The sequence below is a fragment of the Zea mays genome, chromosome 8 (assembly GCF_902167145.1).
Source record: "Zea mays cultivar B73 chromosome 8, Zm-B73-REFERENCE-NAM-5.0, whole genome shotgun sequence".
In the NCBI taxonomy this organism is placed as follows: domain Eukaryota; kingdom Viridiplantae; phylum Streptophyta; class Magnoliopsida; order Poales; family Poaceae; genus Zea; species Zea mays.
Window position 1 is genome coordinate 89,156,600 of NC_050103.1, and position 22,491 is coordinate 89,179,090.

At 41.7% G+C, this 22,491-nt stretch overlaps 1 protein-coding gene across 1 annotated transcript; it reads left to right on the plus strand.

The window, feature by feature from the left end:
• The first annotated feature begins 15,039 nt into the window (after positions 1–15,039).
• On the plus strand, positions 15,040–22,118 carry LOC103632645 (uncharacterized). The gene is made up of 14 exons (XM_020543367.3): positions 15,040–15,766; positions 15,853–16,152; positions 16,247–16,343; positions 16,417–17,099; positions 17,252–17,421; positions 19,240–19,426; positions 19,526–19,995; positions 20,072–20,164; positions 20,457–20,555; positions 20,643–20,987; positions 21,068–21,244; positions 21,339–21,575; positions 21,656–21,695; positions 21,772–22,118. The coding sequence occupies exons 5-14, from the start codon at positions 17,260–17,262 to the stop codon at positions 21,801–21,803; spliced, it is 1,842 nt and encodes a 613-aa protein (XP_020398956.1). The 5' UTR covers positions 15,040–15,766; positions 15,853–16,152; positions 16,247–16,343; positions 16,417–17,099; positions 17,252–17,259; the 3' UTR covers positions 21,804–22,118.
• The last annotated feature ends 373 nt before the right edge of the window (positions 22,119–22,491 follow it).

The following is a 22,491-nucleotide window of genomic DNA, read 5'->3' on the forward strand; positions in this document are numbered from 1 at the left end:
GCCAATAGGGTATTCCCAACGTAAGGGAATGGGGTATGCCGAAGCTTAAAGGAGAGAAGAAGAAGAATGAACTCGTTTGGCTGCCCTATCATTTTAAGTTCAAGAAACACTTCAAAGAACCCTGCCAAGAATGGTTGGATACAATTGAGGTTATGTGCAATGAAATCTTGGGCAATTACACGAAAAAAGAAGATCAACCGATGACAGTAGCCTTCGGCACCCGACCGAAACGAAGGTTAAACCGAGTAATGGACGCTTTGAAATTTGAATATCCAGACTACGAAAGGTTAAACAAAGGTGCCGAAGGGCCGAAACGGAAAAGGGCTGTCAGTATTATACAAAGACAAGCTGCCAGGATGATAAAAGAAGATGAAAATTTGGCAAAAAAGAAAAAATCCAGTCATGAGCCGAAGGTGGCTGTGCCGAAGAAAATAAAGGCTCCAGCTCCGAAGCCGAAAGCTGATTTAGAAGAAGTTCTTTCAACACCTTCTGCTGTTGACATGGAAGAAATCCTAAAGGTAATGACTGAATCCTTGCCTATCAAGCTAAGTCCACTGGGGCCACATCTTATGAAGCTTTTATAGAAGAAGAAGGAGCCCTCGGCAGTGAAGAAGTCTGCTGGGCCGAAAAAACGGAGGATTATTACTGTGACTGAAGATATTGAAGAAACACCACCGCCGGCCTCGGCGTCAAAGACACCAGCTGTCGAGAGCGCTACAACTACCGAAGCTGCACCTACCGAAGCTGCAAATCTAGAGAGCACATTTTCTGATATTGATAAAATGCTTCTGGATATGGCCGCGGAAGAAGCTGCTACAGCCGCCGAAGAGACCCTAGCCACAGTGCCTAGAAAATAGAAGGAGGCAACCGAAGATACTTCAGAAGAAGAAAATTTCAACTTTCAAAACTTAATTGGACAAGAATTGTCAAAGGCTAAAAAAGAAGAGCTGAGGGACTATGCCATATCTTGCGGGTACTAGCCAGGGGCGCTGCTCTTCGGCGGTATTGACGATGAAAGCTTAGGTTGCCTCTGAGACTGAACTGGAGCGAAGGTTATCAGTGCTCTGTCAAAGAGTATTGGTTTCCCAAAGCTTGAGGTCGATATCAGCCGCTACCGATGACAACATATCGTCGGTAGTTTATTCTATTATAATTTCAAGGTAAAACTTTTCTTCGGCTTTTCATTGTTTTAACAACGAAGGTGTTTTCTGATGAAGGTTGTTTTTGCACAGAGTATGCTATTAAGCAAGGCTTTGAGGATGCAACATGACCTTGAAGATAAAAAACATGAGGTTATAATTGAAGGTTTAGAGAGAAAAATAAAAGATCATGCAGCTGCTCTTGAAAGGAAAGATTTCGAACTTCAAACAATGGAAGGTTTACTGGCAGAAGCTAAAGCCAAAATTGCAAGATTGAATAGTGAACTCCTCTCAAAGTCAGAAAACTTCGAACAAGAAAAGCAGAAATTTGATACGAAGTTTGAGGCTGAAGTCGAAAAAAGTTCAAATTTGCAGAAATCATTGAAAGAGCTTCAAGATAGATGTCTAGAGTTCAGCAACCGATGCGTGCATCGACTAAAGCAAGTCTTCAACTCGGTTGGAGCCAGTTCTGAGAAATTCGATCCTTTGGTTGAAGACCTGCCAGGGACCTTCGAACATATTGAAGGCGAAGTTGATGCTCTTGACGAAGTTATAGCTGGACACGGCGATTTCTGTGCCCTGCTAGCTTCTCGGGGCACAACTGTTGCCTTCATGAAGTCTGGTTGCATGCATGGGAAGATTGTTAATAGACCAAACTTCAGCTTATCACCAGCAGATTTAATTGATATCCCCAGCCTAGCTCGAAGCATAGGAAACAGATTTATAACGCAGATCTGGACGAAGGGTGGGCGAAGCTTAGCTGGTGACGAAGCTCGAAGTCACCTTAAGCTGGTAATAAAGTCATTCCTGGTACTTACCTTCTCCTTGAAACTTGAGTTTACCTTATAATGCTTTGATATGTACAGGATGACGAAGCCGAGGAGCATTGAGCCGAAGCTTAGTAGACGATGATAAAGCCGAAAACCTAGCTGTGAAAAAACTCTAGAAAAACTCTTGTATTATCCTTTGTAAAGAATATTGTAATTTGTAAATCAGATACTGTTTTGTAAATTTATCCATACCTTGCAATATATTTTTACCTTTCTGTCAATGTATGAACTACTTTGATGTGGACGAAACTCGTAGTTTTTGAACCGAAGGCGAAAAACACCTTCCCTTCTTTTCGTACACAACGAAGCATAAATATGCTTCCGAAGCTGTATTCTTATAGCCGAAGCAACTGTCTGTGTCTGTATGATATGATGATGATCCTATGTATGTCTAGATGAATGTTTATGAATGCAATGTATGATGTAATGTATCGTGCCAATGAATGCCCAAACACACACATATGAAGCTTCATCCATAACCTTCATTCCCTTAGGAATGACTGAAGTTTCTTTGCCATTTATTTTTCGGCTGCACCACTTATTTTTCGGTGTAAGTTCTGCATCCCCTTAGGAACGTCTTTTAAACTTCTTCGCCTTCTATTTCGGTAGTATTCGCGTTGACTTTTCGCGCTTCGCCTTATATTTCGGCGGTATTTGGCTCTGCATTCCCTTAGGAACGACTTTTGAGCAGAAAACTTACGTTGCGCTCCTTTAGGAATGACTAATTGTAGCTTCGTCGTGCTCTGCATCCCCTTAGGGATGACTTTCGAGCTTCTCCCTGTTTTTTCCTTTTCCCTGCACTCGATGGTGCATGCTCAGATTTTACATTTACATATTTTGGGGGATTTTGCTCTTGTAGAGCTGAATAAGAAAGGAAAAATTACAAACTATGGCCCCATTAAAAACCTTTCTCCCCCTTTGGAAAGGAAAAGGTGCCATAAAAAATGAAAAAGATTACATCAATTTATACATAATACCGTCGAATCTCATCTGCATTCCAAGATCTGGGAATGTCATTGCCATCCATATCCTTTAATCTGTAAGAACCGGGCCTTGACGAAGATACCACCAGAAAAGGTCCTTCCCACTTTAGCTGTAGTTTGCCCACTGTGTCCGGATTAGCCACTCTCCGAAGCACCAAATGCCCTGGCTTGATATTTTTCAGGCGAACTTTTCTGTCGCGCCATTTTATTGTTTCGGCTTGATATTTATTGATATTTTCCACAGCCTGAAGTCAGGTCCCTTCTATAGTGTCTTTTGCCACGTGATAATCAGCTTCGTCTTCTGTCGAAGCTATTGTTCTTATTGACCCCGTTTTAGCTTCTTCTGGGGTTATAGCTTCGTCACCAAATAATAACTTGAATGGAGTAAAACCTGTTGATCTTGATACGGTTGTATTGTGGCTCGACACCACTTTAATCAACTCTTCTGGCCACTTTCCTCTGGGCTGATTAAAGATTAGCTTCATTATTCCTGTCATTATAATACCATTTGCTTTTTCGACAAGTCCATTTGACTCTAGATGTCTAACTGACGCAAAATGAATCTTCGTGCCGATTTGATCACAGAATTCCTTGAAAGCTTCGACATCAAAATGTGTTCAGTTGTCCACAGTTATAGCCTTCGGTACGCCGAAGCGACAAACAATGTTTTGCCAGAAGAATTTCTGGACTATGACCGAAGTTATTGTGGCCAAAGGCTTCGCTTCAGTCCACTTGGAAAAATATTCTACAACCACCACAACATATTTTAAATTGCCTTGTGCTGGTGGAAGTGGACCTAACAAATCCAAGCCCCATCTTTGCAATGGTCAGGTTGGCTGTATTAATTGGGTTAACGACGAAGGTTGTTTCTGGCCTCTTGCACATTTTTGACAATTTTCGCACTTTTGAACTAGGTCTGTTGCATCTGAAGCTGCCTTCGGCCAATAAAATCCTTATCTGAAGACCTTCCCCAGCAAAGGTCTAGACCCAATGTGAGATCCACATAAACCTGCATGTATTTCCTTCATCAGCTCTATATCTTCGGTTCTGGATAAACACTTGAGAAGTGGAGAGCAAACTCCATGTTTGTATAACTCCCCTTCTATTATCACATATGGTCTTGTTCTTGCCTCCATTCTCTTATTATAAGCTTCGTCATCCGAAAGACAATTACCTTGGAGGAAAGATATAATCTCAGTCCTCCAATCTTCACTATGGACAGGGGATATTGTAAGTACTGCACTTTCGAGGAGTTCAACCGAAGGTGCTCTAATTGTCTCAAAAAATACTTCCGAAGGTAGAGGAAGCCCCTGTGCCGCTGACTTGGCTAGCAGATCAGCATGCTCATTTTCCCCTCTTGGAATATTCTTAACAGAAAATCCTTCGAAAGAAGCTTCAAGCCTTCGAACTGTGTCTAGATATTTCTCAAGCTTCGGATCTCTTGCCTTGCAACTCTTGTCAATATGACCAGAAATAACTTGAGAGTCTGTTTTAAGGACTGTCCTTCTTATTCCCATTGCCTTTAACTTTCGAAGCCCCAAAAGTAGAGCTTCGTATTCAGCAATATTATTTGTACAACTGAAGTCAAGCCTTGCCTCATAGCATGTTCTGACTTTGTAAGGTGCAACTAGGACAGCAGCCGCACCTGCACCGAAGGTTCCCCAGGAACCGTCGCAGAACACTGTCCAAGCTTCAGCATCTTTATTTGCTTCTTCTTCCTGAGCCCCTGGCGTCCAGTCAGCGATGAAGTCTGCTAACGCCTGGGACTGAATTGAGGATCTATGCACGTAGTCAATACTGAATTCATTAAGCTCCGCAGCCCACTTTCCAATCCTTCCAGTAGCTTCTCTGTTCCTCATAATATTCTTTAGAGGCTGCAATGAAGGAACAATTATGTGATATGCTTGAAAATAATGTTGAAGCTTCCTGGAGGCCATTAAGACAGTATACAACACCTTCTCCAATTCTGTATAATTTTTCTTTGATAAACTTAGAACTTCGGAGACAAAGTATACTGGGGCTTGCTTTTTAATTTGTCCTTCAAGCTTCTCCTGTACAAGCGCCACACTCACTGCAGAATGCGAAGCTGCCACATACAATAGTAATGGAGCCCCTGGCGCAGGTGGAGTTAATGTTGTTAGATCAATCAGATATTGCTTCAGCTCTTCGAAGGCTTTCTATTGAGCTGGGCCCCATTGAAAAACTTCGGCTGACTTTAGTATTTCAAAGAATGGCAAGTTTCTTTCTGCTGATCTAGATATAAATCTATTCAATGAAGCCAGTCTTCCTGCCAACCGTTCGGCCCCCTTCTTTGTGCTTGGCGGCTCCATTCGAAGGATAGCTTCGATCTTGCTTGGGTTAGCTTCAATCCCCTTCATTGAAACTAGACAGCCAAGGAACTTACCCTTCTTCACTCCAAAGACACATTTTTCAGGATTTAATTTCAGGCTAGCTTGCCTGAAATTAGCGAATGTTTCTTGCAGATCAGTGATATGATTTTCTTGCTTCGTGTTTTTTACTATGATATCATCAACGTAAGTTAGCACATTTCTGCCTATCTGAGAATGAAGGACCTTGGTTGTCATTCTGCTGAAGCTTCCTCCAGCATTCTTGAGCCCCTGAGGCATCCGAAGATAACAATAGGTGCCACTGGGAGTTATGAAGCTGGTCTTCGTCTCATCCTCCTTCGTCATCCATATTTGATGATATCCTGAGTAGCAATCCAGCAGACTCATAAGTTCTGAAGAAGCTGCTGCATCTACAAGAGAGTCTATCCTTGGTAATGGAAATTCGTCCTTCGGACAGGCCTTGTTAAGATCCGTGAAATCAATACACATTCTCCATTTGCCATTGGCCTTCTTCACCATAACAGTATTGGCTAGCCACTTTGGATATTTTACCTCTCTGATAACACCAGCACTGAGAAGTCTTTTTACTTCATTCCGAGCACCTTCGGCTTTATCATCAGACATTTTCCGAAGCCTTTGCTTTCTTGGTCTGAAGGATGGGTCGACATAGAGTGAATGTTCAATGACATCTCTGTTGACACCACAGAGATCATTGGCCGACCAAGCAAAAACATCTTTGTTGTTGAATAAAAACCTTATCAAAGTTTTCTCCTGCTCTTCAGATAGCTGAGATCCCAGCAGTACCTTCTGCTCTGCTATGTCTTCACATAGTAGCACAGGTTTTGGCAGATCAGCCGAAGCAGCCTTCTCTCTTCTGTACTTGTACTGTTCACAAGCTTCGGCTCCATCTATATTGTGGATTGCTTTTGAGTCTGTCCAGTTTCCTTTGGCTTTTCTAGCAGCTTCCTGACTCCCATGAACAACAATGGGCCCTTGTTCCGAAGGTACCTTCATGCATAGATATGCTGGAGTATTGCTTTGAAAGCATTGAGTGTCCCACGACCAATGATTGCATTGTAGGGATATTCCATATCAACAATGTCAAACACAACCTATTCAGTCCTTGTGTTGTGGATGAAGCCGAAGGTCACTGACATCGTGATTTTGCCGAGTGCTGCAATTTGCCTTCCTCCGAAGCCACAAAGAGGGTGTGTAGCATCATGAATCTTGCCTTCTGGCTCTTGCATCTGTCTGAAGGCCTTAGCAAATATGATATCTGCCGCACTGCCTGTATCAACTAGAACATTGTGGACCAGAAATCCCTTGATGACACAAGATATGACCATAGCATCATTATGAGGGTAATCCTTGAGCTGAAGGTCCTCCTGGGAGAAGATGATTGGGATGTGAGACCATTTTGACTTGATGAAGGGTCCCTACACCCCAACATGCTGTACCCTTCTCTGAGCCTCCTTCTTCTGCTTCTTGTTGGCCGGTTCTGAGCATGAACCGCCTGTTATCGGGAGCACCAGCTTCGTAGCCGAAGCAACTTCAGCTTGATTGTTGAACGAAGCCATCAGCTCAACAGTGGAAGTGAGTTCACTGGAGGTGGGCGCCAATGTTGGGGACTTGTTCTCAAATGTTATGAATTAAGAACAAGGCAACACAAAATATTAAATATTAATGTCCTTCATCCTTTGAAGCATTATTTCCCTTAGGATATAATGATCTTTGGACGAAGGTCATGAAGGACGTACCTTCATCATCACGATATACGTTAATGAAAGATAGAGCACATGAAACACGAAAGATAACATGAATAATCATATAATATAATTCACATGCCTTCATTATATAATCTTGAATGGATAAAAATAATATTTAATTACATTTGTACCTTCAGCTTTACAGAAGGCAAAAAATCCAAACGTGGCGTTCGAGCGAATACCAGATAGCCTGAACAGTACAGGGGTACTGTTCATCTATTTATAGGCACAAGACGCAGCCTGTGAGAAATTACATTCATGCCCTTTACAAATGATTACAATCATAATACAAGTTATCATGGGTCGATTGGTCATTTCATCTTTAAGTCGGTGCATCTAGGAGTATGCTACGAAGCTCTCTGATTGATAGCTTCAGCTTTGTGTCAATCTTCCGAAGGTGTTTCTTCTTATGGGACCTTCGGCGACGAACCAGACCCCCAACATATGCCAAATGAAATTATACCAATTGAAATCTCTATCCTTATTGAAATTTTGAAACCAAATGAGATACCAATTGAAAAATCCATTTTGAGGCTAACTTGAAATATCAATTGAAAATTTTTTCATACTCATTGAAGTCAAATAAGATACCAATTGATATAAACAATTCCTTTAGTTTTTCATAATTTTAAAAATGGTGGTGCAGTCCTTTTGCTTTGGGTTAATACTTTCTCCCCCTTTGGCATTAATCGCCAAAAACAAAGAACTTGAGAGCCCTTAACATTTTCCTCCTTTGGGGCCTAATACTTTCTACCAAATGGTAGAATAAATATGAGTGAACGGTCATACCAATTGAGAGTTACATGAGTAACGACAAAGGGTAAATGATACCGTCAGAGTTGGAGTGGAAGCCTTGTCTTTGCCGAATACTCCATTTCCCTTTCAATTTAAGACTAAACATAGAAGTATACTTGAAAGCACATTAGTCTTAACCTTGGCACAAGAAGAATAAGAAATATGCATTTGTACCAAATGAAAGAGACATGATCAAAGGTTTATACATGAGCTATGTGTGCAATGTTTCAATCAAAGTTTCGAGAATCAAGTATATTTTGCTCATTCCTATGTTTGCTAAAAGTCTTTTCATCCAAAGGCTTGGTGAAGATATCGGTTAATTGGTTGTGTGTGCTAACATAAACAATTTTGATATCCCCCTTTTGTTGGTGATCTCTCAGAAAGTGATACCGCATGTCTATATGCTTAGTGTGGCTGTGTTCAACGGGGTTATCCGCCATGCGGATTGCACTCTCATTATCACATAGGAGAGGTGGTCAACTTGTAGCCATAGTCCCTAAGGGTTTGCCTCATCCAAAGTAATTGTGCACAAGAATGACCTGCAACAATGTACTCGGCTTCGGCGGTGAAAAGAGCTACAGAGTTTTGTTTCTTTGAAGCCCAAGACACGAGGGATCTTCCCATAAACTGACAAGTCTCTGATGTGCTCTTCCTGTTAATTTTACATCTGGCATAATCGGCATCGGAATACCCAATTAAATCAAAGGTAGATCCCTTGGGGTACCAAAGCCCAAACTTAGGAGTGTAAACTAAATATCTCATGATTCTTTTCACGGCCCTAAGGTGAACTTCTTTAGAATTTGCTTGGAACCTTGCACACATGCATACTGAAAGCATAATGTCCGGTCGAGATGCACTTAAGTAGAGTAAAAAACGTATCATCGACCGGTAAACCTTTTGATCTACGAATTTACCTCCCGTGTCGAGGTCGAGATGCCCATTTGTTCCCATGGGTGTCTTGATGGGTTTGCCATTCTTCATTCCAAACTTCTTAACTATGTCTTGAATGTACTTAGTTTGGCTGATGAAGGTGCCCTCTTGGAGTTGCTTGATTTGAAATCCAAGGAAATACTTCAACTCCCCCAGCATAGACATCTCGAATTTCTGTATCATGATCCTACTAAACTCTTCACAAGATGACTTGTTAGTAGACCCAAATATAATATCATCAACATAAATTTAGCATATAAACAAGTCTTTTGCAACAGTTTTAGTGAAGAGAGTTGGGCCAGCTTTACCGACTTTGAAACCATTAGTGATTAGAAAGTCTCGCAGGCATTCATACCATGCTTTTGGGGCTTGTTTGAGCCCATAAAGCGCCTTTGAGAGCTTATAAACATGGTCAGGATACTCACTATCTTCAAAGTCGGGAGGTTGCTCAACATACACATCTTCCTTGATTGGGCCATTGAGGAAGGCACTTTTCACGTCCATTTGATATAACTTAAAGCCATGGTAGTAGCATAGGCAAGTGAAGCGCCCCGATCCTTTGGGACTCCAATGTGGTACAATTACTAGTCCTAGGAGGCTAGTAACCACATTCCTTACTTCAAATAGTACAGAGTTCGAATAAATGTTATTACAATACCAGAGTACAAGCTCGAGAGAGCTAGAAATACAAAGCGCAGTAGAAGATAAACTAGCCCATGCCACAGGCAGAACTGGGTGAAGACACAGCCCCCCCTCAATCAAGCATAGCAGAAAAGAAGTCTTCAACTGCTGAAAAACATAAATAAATCTGGGTGAATACACTAGGTATTCCGCAAGCCCACCCCGCTCCCATAAAGAGAAAGGGATCTATATCATACATGCTTTATATGGTGGAGTTGAAGTCACTCTTCTTTTTTTAGAGAAAGATAGTACTTTGAAGGGTTTTCCTGAAGAAATATAAATAACACGTTGCTTAACCACCACTGAGCTTCCTGCTCCCGTTGCACCATCTTCTCTTCCAAAGACACACTCACACATTTCCCTGTTCACGAAGGTTGTAAAAACACTAATTGTCATACCACACCAGACTCGTCCATCCTAGTGGACACAGACTATTCGAATAGGTTTGAACTCTGCGTAGAGGGGTACACTTTACCCACTAGTCCGGCTCTGCAATCTCATGGCCAATGAGATCCGAATCCGAATCTCTTTCCTTCCTCGCACGTCTTAACCTTAACAGTTATACCGGAAGGAGTCAGGCCACCGCCATGTCCAAACCGGACAAAACATTCCCCCTCCCTATCCTCCCGGTGTCCCCAGCCTTCATAACCCTAGGGTTGGACCGTACGAGTTCAGATCGAGTGACTGCCCACACAACCTCGAGTGGTTGTACTTTTCATGAGTATAGGTAGTGAAGGATGACAAACTGGTCCTTATATGAGGGGACAATCCTTCTGCTCACACCTAAACCAGCTGAGCCAATCACCTTAGGCCCTCCCCTAAACCAGGGAGTCCCTAATAATCCCACTCATCAGGTGATGAGGGTGAATACCCTTCATAGCACACTTTTTGAAAACATCATTAGGTCAAAACCACAGCCCCTTTTTCCCATCCCATATTTTGTGCTCAAAAGATGTTTGTTAATGCGGGGCTATCTCTCTGCTCACAATGCAATCATTCCATCCCTTAATCCTGGCTTAGGTAGTGGTAGAGAGAATAAGTAAATTATGAATCAAGGGAAGGATGGACTTGCCTTCGTGAAGCTTTCCTGACACAAAAGATTTATCTCAGAGGGGTCGGGTTCCTGCCCTTCTTCCGGAGCTACAAATTCCGGAGGATCGGATCCCTCTTCCGCTAACAAGCACAGATAAGGAACAATACATCAATCATGGTGACTTAGTGGGGTGTGCCAATTATTATACCTTATTATTTTTGTGCCCTATAATTTATTTAAACTATTTTTGGTGCATAAAATATCAGCATATAAATTTATATGTGAAAATGGGAAAAAGAAATGGGAAAAGGAAAAAGAAAATGAATTCCAGGTTAATCGGGTCGGGGGGATTTCGGCCTGGTCGGGCGCGGGCGCGCGGCGTCGCAGTCAAATGGGCCTAGACGGCCCATGAGGAGCAGGGGACGGCATGGCAGACGCCGTGGGAGCGGGCCCACGCGTCAGAGAGGGAGAGGGGAGACGACGTCAGGGGGAGGAGGAGAGCGGTCCGCGGCGGGGGAGAACCGGTCGCCGGTGAACCCGATGGCGGTTCCTCGCCGGTGGTCCGGTTCTGGGTGGACAGGGTGGTGGCAAAGCACGAGCGGGGGTAGAGGGTCACGGAGGTGGGGTCAATTTGACCGGTGGAGGCCTGGGGTGGCCGGTCCACGGCGGGTGGCGGGCGCTCACGGCGGTGAAGTCGCTGGCGAGGCCACTGGGCGCAATAGGCGGCGAGCAGGTGTGCGCTAGGCTTGTGACAGCGCGACGGACCTTAAGAGCTAGAGCAATTTGATCATACACCACTAGAGAGAGGAGGACGGGGCTCACCGGACAGGGGAGGGACGGCGGCGCCGAACTCAATTGGGCCCGAGGGAGGGAGGTGGAGTGGCTGAGGCCTGGTGTGGTGGAACAAGGGGCTCGGAGCGGTCCTTTTATAGGTGGCCGGGGAGGGGGAAGGGAGGAGGAGCTGCAAGCACCGGCGAGCTCGCCATGACGGTGGTGATGGCACAAAATGGTGATGGGACGACTCGGGCAGGTGAGGGGACGGCTCAGGCACAGTGCGCGGGGCGCATGGTGCCAACCGAGCTGGTGAGCGCGTTAATGGCGAGGGGATGGGGCGGACGGTGGTCGGTGGTGAACGCGCCGGTGGCCTGGTCACGGGCGAGGGGAGGGAGAAGCTGACAGGCGGGGACGGGCTGCCAGCGGGAGCGGCGCGCGGGAGGGGAGCACGGCTGATGGGTGGGGCCGAGGTGTCAGGCGCGGGCGCGCGATGTTGGGCTGCTTGGGCCGCGGGAGGGAGAGAGGAGGGGCGGGCGTGCGAGGGTGGCTTGGGCCAGAAGCGGCCCAGCCGAGGGGGGGTTTTCTTTCTCCTTTTTCTTTTTTTTCTATTTCTATTTCCTTTTTCTATTTCTATTTTTTCTTTTTTTCTTTAATCTCCTTTTTGTTTTGAACAAATATTTATCTATGTTTCTTGGGTGTCAAAAATATTCTATGTGATGTGCTACTAACAACCATGGTGTATGCACATGATGAAAGAGACACTACACGACGGTTGATCTTTAGCGACCCTTATTAGGTACCAACTGTTGGTTGCTAAAGGTTAGGGACCGACGGTCAGTCGCTAAATCCTTTTGTAGCAACGGTCGGTTGGTCGCTAAAAGTCCAGAAAATTAACAACTTATGGTTGGTCGCTATAGATATCGTCGGGGACTAGCGGTGGGTCGCTATAGAGCAACCTGAACGTACCTGTGTAAGGGAAAGCCCGTGTGAGGGTGTTTGGAAGCCCACGAGAGGGAAAGTGTCGCTCGCATCGAGGCCGGTTCTCACAGGCAGAGAAAACACGGCTCCAAGGCCAGACACACAGCACCCTCCAATCCCCATCTCGCCGCTGCCCTCACCCACCGCCGTCGCCACCTGCCTCGTCCACCCGATCTGAGGAAGAAGACGCAAATCTAAGACATGGATCCGAGGGTTGACTGCTTAGGATGAAGACACTACTCCCCGTCTAGATCCAGCCGTCGTCATCCTCTGATCTGGTGAGCACAGCCCTTTTTGGCTTCTATCCATCACCGGTATGCAGACCTCCCTCCTCCTCTCTTCGTTCGTCGCTTGCTCATCCCGCACGCACATCAGGTTGTTCCTCGGGCGGTCAAGCCTGTGACGAGAGGCACCAGGCCATACGCCATGTCAACCCTAGCTCATTGATGGCTTATCTAGCTAGTAGTAGCCCACTAGACCACATCAGTGTTGTTGCTGTCGTAGCGCCATGGCCAATGGTTGCGTGCTTGTGCAGAGAGAATAAAGAAACAATACTAGTATGAAGGATAATTTTATATGTTTTACTTAGCTTGTTGAGGTAATATACTATGGCATTAATTTGGTTGCAAATGAATAACAAGTCTAGTGTTGTGCTTGATTTATACAGTAGGTTCTTATTTGTCACGGTTCAAACTTCTTTGCTGCATGAACAACCTGATCGAGTGGCTGTGTCTAGCCTTTTAACTCCAAATTAGGATGACTTGTTGCTCGTACTAAACCTAGGCCTAGGTGATCTAAGTTATTAATCCTTGTCATATCATGTCTATTTTTTGTAATCAAAGCTTCCTTTCTCCTAAGTTGGTTTATTTACTTTAAAAGTAGTTATGAATTGTTTTTTCAGGATGTGTTAGGAAATTGGCAAGGAATCTTCACTATTCAGCTGGTAATCATCTATGATCCTCTAAAATTGATATTTCTTTCTCATGTGCATATGCTCTATACCTCTTTAGAAAATTTGCGTGGTGATTTATTTCTTTTTAATATTGCTTGTATGTTTATTTCATGGTTTGTTTATGTATGGACATGACTATAGTATGCAACTGTGTTCTTTGTGCTTATATGATATTAGATTCGAGTTGAAAGTCGTTTCAAATCCTACATAAAGAGTATGGATAAATCATGGATCACAAGTGAGGCTAGGTACAAAGCAACTTTTCATAGCAACTCTTATGTTATTCTATAGTTATATTGATATGTAACATAGGAACTGTATGTAGGGAGACAAAGGTTTATAAACAAGGGGTGAATGGTTTTCTAGCTTTTGCATTTAGACATTCGGCAATAGGAAACAAGATACTATGCCCTTGCAAGAAGTGTGTTAACTCATTTTGGAGAGAGGCCGGTGAAGTGCGAGAACACTTGATATGTGATGGTTTTCTAAAAGGGTACACAACATGGACCTTACATGGAGAAGCTTCGTCCTCTTATGTGAATCATGGTAACAATGGTGATGAGTTTAGCGAGCATCCTACAGAAGATGATGCAATATCTGAGTTGTTAAAGGATTTAGCTTGTGGTTTAGATGATGGAGGGGATATGGAGGATGATGGGTCTTTTGAAGAACCTAATGAAGACACAGTAGCCATTCGTAAGCTAGCAGAAGACAATAGTCAAGAATTATATCCGGGTTGTCAAAACTACTCAAAGCTACGTTTCCTAGTTCGTTTGCTTCACATCAAACTTCTTGGAGGATGGACAGATAGAAGTTTTGATTTGTTGGTAGATTTACTTGTTGATGCACTACCTAAGGGTTCAGCACTTCCTAGAAACTTTCATGAAGCAAAGAAAGTGGTCAAATCTGTAGGAGTCGGGTACACTACAATTCATGCATGTGAAAATGATTGCATTCTATTTTGGAAGGAGCATAAAAAACTTGATTCATGCTCGGTATGTAGTGTCTCACGTTGGAAATCAGAAAAGAAGAGTCTAGATGGGAAACGTGAGTACAAAGTTCCTAGGAAGGTGCTTCGTTATTTCCCTATTAAAAAAAGACTCCAAAGATTGTTTGTTTCTTCTAAATTTGCAAGTCTCACAAGGTGGCATGATGAAGATAGAGTAAAAGATGGTTTGCTTAGGCATCCTGCCGATTCACCCTTGTGGAAAGATATTGATCAAAAGTATCCAAAATTTGCTATGGATAGTCGTAATATCCGCCTAGCATTTACTACAGATGGTTTCAATCCATATAGGACAATGAATGTTAGTTATAGTATTTGGCCTGGCATATTGATTCCACTCAACTTTCCACCATCAATGTGCATGAAGGATTCAAATTTTATCTTGTCTGTCTTAATTCCTGGTCGATCTTCTGCGGGTAGTGATATGGACGTTTATTTTCAGCCCCTTGTCTATGATCTGCTTGATATGTTTGTTAATGGTGTGAAGACCTATGATGCCTCAAAGGGTGAATATTTTCAGTTGCGTGCTGCAATAATTTGGACCATCACTGATTTCCCTGGTCTAGGCAGTGTATCCGGATTTGTCACCTCTGGTGAAGCAGCGTGTCCTGATTGCCACTCATTGATTTGTTCTCTCAGACTTGGAAATGGTAGCAAGTCTTGCTACATGGGACATCGTAGGTTCTTACATCCAAACCACCCATTTAGGTCTGATGTTGATTCATTTGGTGAAAGTGAGTTGAGGCCAGCACCTACTCCTCTTTCAGGAGAGGAAATTTTAGATTGTACAAAAAATTTGAGAACAATTTATGGCAAGAAGTCATCAGGTAAGCCAATAAGGAATCAGAAACGCAAGGATGGGAAACCATTAGTCTTTTTGAAAAGGAGACCTATTTGGTTCACTCTTCCATATTGGAAGGACTTGAAAATTCGATATAATTTTGATGTCATGCACATAGAGAAGAATGTGTGTGAAAATATAATTAATACTTTGTTGGACATTGCTGGAAAATCTAAGGATAATCTGAATGCTCGCTTGGATCTTCAAGCTTTAGGTATTAGAAGCGACCTTCATCCTATTGAACTAGAAGCTAATCAATTTTATTTGCCTCCTGCACCCTACTCAATGAGCTCTGTTGAGAAGAAATTGTTTTGTCAAGTATTAAAAGGGGTCAAGTTTCCTGATGGATATGCCGCTGATATACGACATAATGTTCTTGTCAATGAAAAAAAGATAGTTAATCTTAATACTCATGGCAACCACATTCTTCTACAAGATTTACTGCCACTTGCTATCCGGAGAGTTCTCCCTCAAGAAGTTAGTGCTGTGCTGATTCGTTTAAGCACGTTCTTTAGAAAATTGTACTCTCCTGTTATTCGAATAAGTGACATGCAAAGGTTAGAATCTGAGATAGCTGAAATCTTGAGCCTTTTAGAGATTATTTTCCCTCCATCATTTTTTACCATTAATGTACATTTGATGGTACATCTTCCTACCCAAGCAAGAGTGGCAGGCCCAATCCATTTTCGAAGCATGTGGCCGGTGGAGAGGTAATTTTCTTTGGTATATTACATAGCAAACAAATAACGATATAATTTTTCAATAACATGATGAGTGATGTCGTTTACATGTATAGGTTTCTAAAAAAATGCAAGGGCTATGTGCGTACAAAAAGTCACCCGGAAGGATCAATTATGGAGGGTTCTTTGTTTGATGAGGCTCTCACGCTTTGTTCTCGGTATTTACAAGATGAGACCCACTTCAACCATAGAGTTAGAAATCGCTTACCAACACAAATTTGTGTTACAACTCCATTCTTTCACAAAATTGGTCGAGCATTGGCTGGAAAGTGTGTTGTCAATTTAGATCACAAGACATGGCTTCAAGCACATAGATATGTCCTTTTCAACTATTACAACATAGAAACATATTTAAAGTAAGCTATCTAACTCAACGAGTATCGTGTGATTATTTACTCTTCGTTTTGCTCAATACCATACTTCAAAGAAAATTCATGTTGGCCATTTCAGCAAACATGCTCAATACCTCTCCTCAATTGGTGTTCGAAATCAGCGTGAGATCAACCACATGCAACATAAAACCTTCCATGAGTGGTTCAGGTTACATGTAAGTATAAAAGGAGAATTGAATTTACAATCTCATAAAGTTTTTCACTTTAACAATAGTATTGGTACCACAGGTTGAGGAAACATGTGAGGAGGCCTCAGGAGAGATCAAAATTTTAGCTAAGGGACCAATGATGATTGCACATCAGTATAACAGCTACTCAATAAATGGATTCAACTTCCATACACAGTCATATGATGAGAATAGGTCTGTCCAAAGTAGTGGGGTAGTGTTAGCTGCTGAGACAACTCATTTCGAAAGAGGAAATGATGACAACCATACTATAGGGAAAAACATCTTTTATGGTATCATAAAAGAAATTCTTGAACTCAACTACCACCACAAAGGAAATATTGTGCTTTTCAAGTGTGATTGGGTTGATAACCGTGTAAACAACAAATGGGTTCGAACGGATCAATTTGGAATCACCACAGTGAATTTCAAACATTTATTCAATACTGGTGAAAAGATCTCGGATGAACCTTTCATATTAGCATCACAGGCAACGCAAGTTTACTATGTTGCTGATCCAATTGATACTGAATGGGTTGCTGTTGTTCAGCCAAAACCGCGAGATTTGTATGGAAGTGATGTTGATTATGGTATCATTGATGATGAAAATGATGTAGTTCCGCCAATCCTTGATCTGCAATCTAATGTATTCGAAAGTCTTATTGTTGGATGTGTCCCATGTGCTAGAACAGATATAGATGGTGTCATCGTTAGTGGAGTAAAACAAGGAAAAAAATCTAGAAAGTAAGTTTGATGATTCCATGTTTGATGATATTTTTTAATATATGCATGCACTTGTTGTTTGAGTATAAATAGCTAATCTCATCGTTTGAGTATAAATAGTTAATCTCATTGTTTGAATAAGTTTGATGATTCCATGTTTGATGATATTTCAGGAAAAAAAATGGCAAGCGCAAGAGAAAGCAATAAAGATGGTTCATGTAGTGAATACGAGCAGCTGAAGCAAGAAAATATTGAAAGAAATAAAAGGAGGTTGGCATCTCTTAACATCCCTGAAATCGTCAAGAGTATGGAGCACCAAGGTCCATCCAAAAAAATTTCAAAGGTTGGCATCTCTTAACTGAATTTCAGTTTATACAGTTTTGTTCTCACCGACTGCTGATTGTTGCTATTGCAAATAAATTCCGAAGTCTGAATAAGCTCAGTTAGTGTTGTCGCGTTTCAGAGTATGGACACTAACGATATTTATCTTCAATAAACACTGCTATTTGAATTAGCCACGCTATAATTTTAATCATGTCTCACAGCAAATGTCATCATAAAGGAATGTTCACTAGGTTGGGACATATTGAAATGCATGGTGGATGGTTCACTTAGCGTTAGACATTGGATAGGGAAATGTAGTAGGCCATGAACTTGTTCTCCTGTACTTACAATTTCGTTTCCATATATGCATTTCTATCTGAATTACTTTTTGTCGCGTTTCTGTTTCATACAATTCCGTTTCCATATATAGCGTTTCTGAGTCGCTAATTCCGTTTCCATATATGCAATTCCGCCGCACCATACTAGCTGATCATACAGGCTGCGGAACACTAACAGAAACTAGATGGGAACTCAGTAACTTCCCAGAAACATACTAGCTGGGAACTCAGTAACTTCCCAGAAGTCTGGGAACAGCGACGAGTTTCTGACCTCAGTAATTTTCTAGTGTTCCCAGTTTCTGAACTCAGTAATTTCCTAATTTCCTAGTGACCTCAGTAGTTTCTGACCTCAGTAATTTTCTGACCTCAGTAATTTCCTAGTGTTCCCAGAAGTCTGGGAACAGCGACACGTTGGATCCACAGCTGAGAAGGAGGCACTAGCTGGGAACTCAGTAACTTCCTAGTGTTCCCAGACTTCATACCATCGCCCAGTTCAAGAACTCAGTAACTTCCCAGAACTCAGTAACTTCCCAGTAACTTCCCAGAACTCAGTAACTTCCCAGAACTCAGCTGGGAGCACAAACACTAACAGAAATACTAACAGATTGGGAGCACAAATACTAGCTGGGAGCACAAACACTAACAGAAACAAATACACAGAACATACTGTCATTACAGTCAAGTCTGGGAGCACTAGGAGGAGCACAAATACTATTACAGACTGGGAGCACTACTACAAATACACAGTCACATACTAGGAGGAACACAAATACTATTACAGACTGGGAGCACTAGGAGGAGCACAAATACACAGTGACATACTAGGGGGAGAGAGACGAATGGGGGGAGATAAGTATAACAAAATTAAGAACAGCACAGATAGCCATCTACAGAAAATTGATATGCCATCTACAGGTGATTACATCCTGCTGCTCCACATTCTGGGCAAGAAAATCATTTTAAGAAGCTTCCATGTTTGATGATATTTTTTAATATATGCATGCACTTCGTTTCTGGGCATTGGAGTTAACATCTGTGCCGATGGCCTGTGTGGCCTGGTCTGGGGATGTGGCTTGCTGTGTATCATCTGTGCCGATGGTGGCTTATCAATTTTCAGTTTCAGTTTCTGTAGACGGCATATCAATTTTCTATAGATGGCTTAGCACATTTTCTGTAGATGGCTTAGCATGTTACATTTTTTATAGCACTTGCAGATTGCTGTTTCAGTTTCAGTTTTATATAGCAGTTTTCAGTGTATCATTTTCAGTGTATAGCATGTTTCAGTTTTATATAGCAGTTTTATATAGCACTTGCAGATGGCTTAGCACATTTTCTGTGTATCATCTGTTTCAGTTTCAGTTTCAGTTTCAGTTTCACTTGCACATTTTCTGTAGATGCTACATTTCAGTGTGTATTTATATAGCAGTTTCAGTTTTATAGCAGTTTTAGTTCTAGCAGTTTTAGTGTGTATTTATATTGCTGAATCCATTTGCTTGTAGAAAAAACAGAAGACAAGTGTTCCAACAACTAAACCTCCAAACTTGCGACCAAGGCCGCAAAGACAAAGTGTTCCAACAACTAAACCTCCAAACTTGCGACCAAGGCCACAAAGACAAAATGCTCAACCTCAAGACGAACAAGCGATTGCTGATTTGCAGACGGTGGGAGATTTTCTCACCGACAATGGTGATGACTCATAATCCTCATATTTATATATCATGTATATCATTTAGTACATGCAACTTCTTTTAACAGTTACCAATGTGTGCTTTTCATTTGCTTAAGTTGAAGTTACCGAGGATGATCCAATCAATGCTACAAAAAAGAGGCCTGCAAGGGGCATAACTAAGATGGAGGGAATATTCTCAAGGTCACCTGAAATGCCAAAAATCAAAATTTTACTCAATGATCGAGGTCAGCCTATTGGTAAAAGTGCTAGACAACTTTCAAGTGCTATTGGGTGTCAAGTTAGAAAGAAATTGTCTATTGCTACCACGGACTGGAGGCTTGTTGATATTAACAAGAAGTATGAGCTGTGGGAGGATATAAAGACATATTATGATGTAGATGATGCTGCCTTAAACTGGGTGATGCGCACAGCTGGAAAGAAGTGGAAGCAATTTAAAGCATCCATAAAGCAACGATACTTCAATCTTGAATTGTCTATAAAAGAAATTCCAGAATGTCCTGATAAGAGGGTTAATGATGATGATTGGCACTCTATGTACAACTATTGGATGTCTTCTGAATTTCAGGTAAGCTCTACACTTTAGTTCTAATAAAGCAACCATACTTCAATCCTGTAACACATATTTTTTATTCTATTTTTAGGATCGCTCAGAAAAAGCTAAAATAAATCGACAAAAGCTAAAGATGCACCATACAGCCGGCAGTGTGAGCTATGCATGTTCAGAATATGATTTGGTAATGTTCTTTGTATTTTACTATCTCTATTCATGATTACATCCTGCTGCTCCACATTCGATGTATTTTACTACTAGTGCTGCTGTCTTGTGTTCCTTGTGCTGTTGTAGTCCAGCTTTCACCACTTGACTACTTGTGCTACTGTGCTGTTTTCCTCAGAACTCACTCCTAAACCACCTGTTGTAGTCCAGCTTTCACCAAAGATGATTCCTTGCTGTTTTCAATGAACTCACTTGATAATCATTCATTGTTTACTAAAATGTGGGCACCAAATAACAAAGTATGTTTGCAGGCTGTGAAACTAGGACGTCCTCCACGAAGAGATGAAAACTTTATCCAAACCCATACAAGAAAAAATGGAGTTCCTACAGAACAGGCAAAACCAATAATTGTAAGGCTTTGTTGTTAATTTTTAGTACAATATGCATTTCTATCTGAATTACTTTTTATGATGTGAATCATCTTTAATTCTCTATAGGACCAACTTAATGATGTTGTTGGAGTATATCCAGAGTTAAAGGACCGGTCAATTCAAGAGGGTGATGTATTCTCTGTTGTTTGTGGAACGAAAGAGCCAAAAGGATATGTTCGTGTTTTGGGTTTAGGCCCTACTCCTCAAGATATTGGCACTCCAGGGTTGAAGTCTTATACTGCAACAAGACTACAAATGGAGATTCTTGCTCGTACAAAGGTTCAAAGTGAGAAGGCTGCTTTAGAACAGCGTGTACTTGAGCTACAGACTCAAATTGAGCAAAGGGCTCAACCAGACCGGGCAAGTGAAGAGCCCACGTCACATCGCAGCTCTACTTCATTTCAACATAAGGTATTCAATATTTTCATTCATGCTCTTTATCCTAATTTTCTAGATTTCTTGTACTATGCTATGAAATTGTGTTTCTTAAGGTGATGAGGAACAAGTTTGCTGCTGAGGATGAGGAAGACAATGAAGAATATTGTGCTTCTGAAGATGAGGAATTAGATGATGAGGATGATCAAATATTTCATCAGATGCAAGGTGCAAACTCACCAAGATCTACAAGGCACTTTGCTGAAGCTTCACACTCTAAACATGATGATCTTGTAATGCTCTCATTCATTTCATACATTTTCTAACCTTTATTTTCATAAACCCTCAAAAACATTGAAGTGAATTATTCTTAATCATTTGCACCAGGTTGGAAAAGATGTCATATTATATGCTATGTTGAGATCTGATTTGCCTGTGGCTAAAGGGACAATTGTTTCAACTAAACCAAGCACAACAGTTGGAGGCCAGATCCTTGGAAGGCAATATTGTGAAGTTATTGTAACTTGTGTGCTAAAACGAGATACAATTTTGCCTCGCCCTTGTGCCAATGTGGAAACTATGGCTGATGCTTACATGATGTCAGTTGCATGGCCGTACAAGAAAGTAAGTCTATATCTTATCTTTTTTATGTTTAGATTTATATGAGCCATCAACTTAATGATGATTAACCTTGATTGCACCAGCTGAAGTTGGTGCATAAGGCTGCAACACCGTCTACTGAAGGTAGACAAGGCATCAAAACTGTATTTTTATTTGCAAATGTAGCAACAATATACTAATTTGATGTATTTTTTTCTAGGGTGTTCTGGACAAAGAAAGCTTGTACCTTAAAACAGGAGGATACAAGAAGCTGGAGTGGTTGTCTGAAGGTTTTTGAACTGCCTGAAGTATTAGTGTAGCTTTGGTGCTTTTGTGACTGATCAGCTCTGGAGCAGCTAGAGTGATGTAGTTGTGGGCTTTTGAACAATAGCTAGAGTGATATGAAACATTAGTGATGTAGTTGTGGGCTTTTGAACTGCTTCAAGCTGGAGTGATGTCGCTGCGGTGCTTTTGTGACTGATTATCTCTGGAGCTTTTGTGAATAATCTAGCTAGCTATCTGTAAATGATCTAGTTGTGAATGATATTATAATTGTGATGCTTTTGTCATATAATTGTGGTGCTTTTGTGTTTATGTGATGGATCTATGACTGTGGTATACTGTTGTGTATGTCTTTATGATTTGTGTATAAAAATCTGTGATTTGTGGTGCTTAATTAAATGCATATTATTATTAATAAAAACTGTAGAAACCGTGACTTTCTATTGGTTGCTAAATGTATAGTATGACGATTGACGGTTGGTTGCTAAATCTACAGTACAGCCACTCACGGTCGGTCGCTAAATATACAATATTAGCAACGGACGGTCGGTCGCTAAAAAGATGTCGGTCGCTAAAGCCTTTAGCGACGGCACTTACAGCGACCATCCTTATGGGTCGCTAAAGGTTTTTAGCGACCAACCGTAGGTCGCTGAAGGCC